The sequence below is a fragment of the Physeter macrocephalus genome, chromosome 7, assembly GCF_002837175.3.
Source record: "Physeter macrocephalus isolate SW-GA chromosome 7, ASM283717v5, whole genome shotgun sequence".
NCBI classification, from domain to species: Eukaryota; Metazoa; Chordata; class Mammalia; order Artiodactyla; family Physeteridae; genus Physeter; species Physeter macrocephalus.
The window spans coordinates 144,513,605-144,519,604 of NC_041220.1; the positions used below are offsets into that span (position 1 = coordinate 144,513,605).

General features: G+C 44.5%; 1 protein-coding gene across 1 annotated transcript in view; it reads left to right on the forward strand.

Moving 5' to 3' along the window:
- The window catches only part of POLN (DNA polymerase nu), a 166,652-nt gene that overhangs the window by 27,292 nt on the left and 133,360 nt on the right, over window positions 1–6,000 (forward strand). The window contains exon 5 of the mRNA XM_007114155.3: window positions 1,158–1,270. Within this exon, the coding sequence (XP_007114217.1) occupies window positions 1,158–1,270 (113 nt within the window). The remainder of the gene's footprint in view (window positions 1–1,157; window positions 1,271–6,000) is intronic.

The window sequence follows — 6,000 nt, forward strand, 5'->3', positions numbered from 1 at the left end:
GCTTCATCATCTGTAAATTGCAGATAATAAGTAACACCTACAAAATATAACGCAGGAGGCTGCATATAAGAAGTTTATTTGGGGCTTCCCTGGTGGCGCAGTGGTTAAGAATCCACCTGCCAATGCAGGGGACAGGTTCGAGCCCTGGTCCGGGAGGGTCCCACATGATGCGGAGCAACTAAGCCCGTGCGCCACAACTACTGGGCCTGCACTCTGGAGCCCGCGAGCCACAACTACTGAGCCCACGTGCCACAACTACTGAAGCCCGCGTGCCTAGAGCCTGTGCTCCGCAGCAAGAGAAGCCACCTCAGTGAGAAACCCACACACCACAACGAAGAGTAGCCCCCGCTTGCCACAACCAGAGAAAGCCCGCGTGCAGCAACGAAGAACCAACACAGCCAAAAATAAAATAAAAAAAAACCTTATTGAGGAATAGTTTACATACAATAACATTTCAAGTATCTACAGCACAATGACATTTGACAAAGGTATTCACCCAAGTAACCACCATTCGTTTCTAGATGTAGAAGAACATTTCTGATACCCCGTGCAGCAACGAAGAACCAACACAGCCAAAAATTAAATAAATAAATTTATTTTTTAAAAAAAGTTTATTTGGGGTCTTAAGAATTGCAATTCAGGAGACAAAGATTCAGGAAACCCCAAAAGAGTGTTCTGGGGAAGAGAAAGAGTCAGGGACTTATAAAAACAAAACGCCACAAGATTGTCAAAAGTCGCCTGGCAAGAATTGGGCATTGACTCTGATACAAGTCCGAAAACATTTGTCCTTAAGGAATCACGAATTGTTTCAGGGTAGGGGTCTGACAAGTAGATAGGGTGTCCCGGGTTTCTGGCAGAGGTTCTGGATACCCTCACCAGGTTGAAAGGTCAGATTCCATCCAAGCTGAGACACACGCGTCCCACTTCCTCAGAGGCCTCCTGGCTCCGTTCTGGGGACTGAGCAATACCGTCCCTGTTTCGCTTTTCCTTCCACACCTCTTAGGATTTGAGTTAATCTGTGGAAAGCTTGCAGAAGAAGAATGTCTGCCCATAGAACTGCATAAGTGACAGCTGTTAGTGGAGTAGAAATAATACTTTCCCAAGGTGAAAAGCTCCAAATTACTGTGTCAATCAGTGAATGTCTTTTCATTTTCTAGGAAGGTGCTGCTTCAAACACTGAAATGTAAATGTCCTGTTATTTGTTTTAACGCCAAGGATTTTCTGAGAACAGTGATGCAGTTTTTTGGTGATGATGGCATTTGGAAGTGTGGTATGTTTTAGTTTTTATAATCTCCTAAACTTAACTTTCCAACAGTGATTCCTCCTGGGAATGGGAGCACGGCAAGGGCTGCCGTGTTGCACAACTCGTGGGTTGGGAGTGGAAGGGAGGTCGCACAGCTGCGATGCACTACCTGTGTGGCCATGGGCCCTGAGCGTGAGGAGACACTTTCCCTCTGTGTTTTAGCTTATTTGAATTTTTTCAAGTATATGTTACTTTTGTAATTTAAAACAGGAAGAAGTAAATTATGCAGCATGGGCAGATGGGATTTGTTGTTACCACAAATAGCTTATATATCAACTTTCTAAGAATTAAACTAAAGTCCAGAGTAATTAACATCAAAACAATATAAAACACATTTTTTATCTTTCATTTAAAATTGTAAATAAGAATTTTTAAAACCTTTTTTTTATTAGATGGACAGATATGTAATAAAGCAAATATTGAAAGAATGTTCACTGTAGATTCTAGGTAGTAGATATATGAGTGTTGACTGTACAATTCTTTTCAAGTTGAATGTTTGAAAATATTCATAACAAGATACTGGAAAAAATCTTTTTATGGTACAAAATTTCCAACACGTACAAAAGTGCCTGTGATACGACAAGAAATGTATATTTGGTCTTTGTTCCTGGTTCCCAGCACTCAGCTCCCAAAACCCATATGGTCTCCAGAGTGAGGAGTGTCTTTTGTATGCTGATGGAGGACTGGTGCCTGGAGGCCCCCATGGCTTTAGGGTGGGCGTGGTCAACAGGAAGAAGAGGCACCGTTAGAGGAGTGGTGCTCTCCGTCCCACCTGAGACCTCCAGGAAAGGGAGCAGGGCTGGAGAGCAAGTTAATCACCAGTGGCCAGTGACTTAATCAATCATACTGATGTAACGAAACCTCCATAAAATCCTCTAAATGGTGGGGTTCCTAGGTGAGCTCATCAGGGTGCTGGGAGCGTGGTGCACCTGGAGAGGGTGTGGAGGTTCTGCGCGCCCTCCCTATGCCTTGCCCTACGCATCCCTTCCATCTGGTAGTTCCTGTGTTGTAGCCTTTATAATAAACAGGTGTCGTAAATAAGGTGCTTTCCCGAGTTCTGTGAGCCGTTATAGCAAATGATGGACACTGAGGAGGGTTCGTGGGAACCCCCTATTTATAGCTGTTTGGTCGGAAGTCCAGGAGGCCCTGGACTTGGGGCTGGTGCCTGAAGTGGGGCCGTCTTGTGGGGCTGAGCCTTGACCTGCAGGGTCTGCACTAACCCCAGGTAGTTTGTGTCAGAATTGAATTGAGTTGTTGGACACTTGGCTGGCGTGTGCAGAGAACAGCAGGTGTGTGGTGGGGAAAACACAACAGAGTACACAATACCCAATTTCAACAGCTATCAACTATGTCCAGTCTTCTCTCCCCTATAACTTCCCACATTGCCAAATCTCCATCCCCTGGGTTATCTTGTAGCAAATCCCAAGCATCATATTATTAACCTGTAAATATTTCAGTTAGATGAGTAAAATATGAGGATTTCATTTTTCAGATGATGCCATCATCATCTCCCCACAAAATTAGCCATAATCTTTTCACATTATTAGCTATCCAGTCAGTGCTTGTGCTTCCCCAGTTGTCTTTAAATATTTTTGTTGGTTTGTTTTTGTTGTTCACAGTTTGAATTGGGATCCAAACAAGGGTTAGTGTTATCCTGTACTTGGGTTGGGTGTTTCTTTTACTCTGTATATTCTCTCCATCTGTTGTATTTTCCTGCAATCATTTTGTCGTTTTTAACAGACCAGGCTTTTGTCCTGTAGGATTTCCCTTTCTTGGCATTTAGCATGTTCTCTCTCTTCTATTTCTTGTACATTGGCCATGAGATTCAGTGGCTTGATCAGATTCAGGCTAGATTTTGGGAGTGCAAGACTGCTTCATAGTCCTGACCCTAACTCCAAGTGGTGTTGTGTCCTTCTGTCAGGAAATATATAATGTCTGGTTGTCTATCTTTTTTGTGATGTTTGAATTGTTATTGTGACTTCATATTGTTGAATCTTCTCCATCTTTCCTATTTATCACTTTATCTAGAATCCATTTTCAATCTCTTCATTTTTTTTAATTTAAAAAAATTTCCTCTTTCCCATCTTCATTTTAAGAAAACTTAAGGGAGTTCCATGATGCTCTAGTGGTTAGAATTCGGCACTTTCACTGCCATGGCCCAGGTTCATTCCCTGGTCAAGGAACTGAAATCCTACAAGCCACATGGTGTGGCCAAAAATTAAAAAAATGAAAATAAATTTAGGAACTTCCCTGGTGGCACAGTGGTTAATAATCTGCCTGCCAATGCAGGGGACATGGATTCGAACCCTGGTCCGGGAAGATCCCACATGCCATGGAGCAGCTAAGCCCTTGTGCCACACTACTGAGCCTGCGCTCTAGAGCCAATGAGCCACAACTACTGAGCCCGTGTGCCACAACTACTGAAGGCTGCATGCCTAGAGCCTGTGCTCCTCAACAAGAAAAGCCACCACAATGAGAAGCCCGCACACCACAATGAAGAGTAGCCCCCACTTGCCACAGCTAGAGAAAGCCCACGTGCAGCAACAAAGACCCCAAGCAGCCAAAAATAAATAAATAAATAAATTTTTTTTAAAAAGAAAAAAGTTAAAAAAAACTTTTTTTAAAAATAAAAAAACTTAAGGCATTATCTATTGCACTTATTTGCTTTTGTGTATTGCCAGTTTAATTTTTATTTCAGAAATTTTGTTTTGTTTTACTTTGCTTTCCTGAATTTTTTCATTTCTTCATTAAGCTTTTCTTTTACTAAGTCACCTAATCTCTAAGTATTTCTAATTGAGTTCTTTGTTTTTCATAACTTCTATCATTCTCTTAATTTTTCTTAGCTCATTTAAAATCTGTTTTGTTGGCATTTCTTTTTCAGTTACTGCCATTCTCCCCAGTGTGAGGCTTGTCCTGGTGGCTTCAGTTTATTAGTTATAAGAGTTTATAGGGGGCTTCCCTGGTGGTGCAGTGGTTGAGAGCCTGCCTGCCGATGCAGGCGACATGGGTTCGTGCCCCGGTCCGGGAAGATCCCACATGCCGTGGAGCGGCTGGGCCCGTGAGCCATGGCCGCTGAGCCTGCGCGTCTGGAGCCTGTGCTCCCCAATGGGAGAGGCCACAGCAGTGCGAGGCCCGTGTACCATAAAAAAAAAAAGAGTTTATAGGGACCAGCCCCCAGACCACTCCAGTGCTGTCAGAACTTCCCCACAGAATTTTCAAAACTATATGTTGAGTGGGAGTTCTTCTCGCCCTGCCCTGGACGGTGCCCCTGGAGCATCCAGGTCATCCCTCAGGTGCCCGAGGCTGAGCAGCGGCATCGTTTCCTGTTCCCAGCGAGCCCCTTGGGTCCCCACTGTGGTGGTGCATCCAGTGAGCAGCTTTCTTGGGGATCAAGATGCCATGTGGCTGACAGGGTCTTGGTGCTCCAGCTGGGTGTCAGGCCTGAGCCTCTGAGGTGGGAGAACCGGGTTTAGGACATTGGACCACCAGAGACCTCCTGGCTCCAGGTAATATCAATTGGCGAGAGCTCTCCCAGAGATCTCCATCTCAAAGCTAAGACCCAGTTCCACTCAACAACCAGCAAGCTCCAATGCTGGACACCCTGTGCCAAACAACTAGCAAGACAGGAACACAGCCCCACCCATTAGCAGAGAGGCTGCCTAAACTCATACTAAGTTCACGGACACCCCAAAACACACCACCAGGCACGGTCCTGCCCACCAGAAAGACAAGATCCAGCTAAGTTCACGGACACCCCAAAACACACCACCAGACACGGTCCTGCCCACCAGAAAGACAAGATCCAGCTTCATCCACCAGAACACAGGAACCAGTCCCCTCCACCAGGAAGCCTATACAACCCACTAAACCAACCTTACCCAGTGGGGGCAGACACCAAAAACAATAGGACTACGAACCTGCAGCCTGTGAAAAGAAGACCCCAAACACAGTAAGTTAAGCAAAATGAGAAGACAGAGAAATATGCAGCAGATGAAGGAGCAAGGAAAAACCTACCAGACCTAACAAATGAAGAGGAAATAGGCAGTCTACCTGAAAAAAGAATTCAGAGTAATGATAGTAAAGAACCCTGGTCTGAGAAGATCCCACATGCCGCGGAGCAACTGGGCCCATGGGCCACAGCTATTGAGCCCGCGCGTCTGGAGCCTGTGCTCTGCAACAAGAGAGGCCACGATAGTGAGAGGCCCGTGCACCGTGATGAAGAGTGGCCCCTGCTCGCCGCAACTAGAGAAAGCCCTCGCACAGAAACGAAGACCCAACACAGCCAAAAATAAATAAATAAATTTTTTAAAAAAAGAATGGAAAGAATTGGGGACAGTCTCAGAGACCTCTGGGAAAACATTAAATGCATCAATATTCGAATCATAGGGGTCCCAGAAGAGGAAGAGAAAAAGAAAGGGACTGAGAAAATATTTGGAGAGATTATAGTTGAAACTTCCCTCATATGGGAAAGGAAATAGTCAATCAAGTCCAGGAAGTGCAGAGAGACCCATACAGGATAAATCCAAGGAGAAACATGCCAAGACACATATTAATCAAACTATCAAAAATTAAATAAAAAGAAAAAATATTAAAAGCAGCAAGGGAAAAGCAACAAATAACATATAAGGTTAACAGCTGATCTTTCAGCAGAAACTCTGCAAGCCAGAAGGGAGTGGCAGGACATATTTAAAGTGATG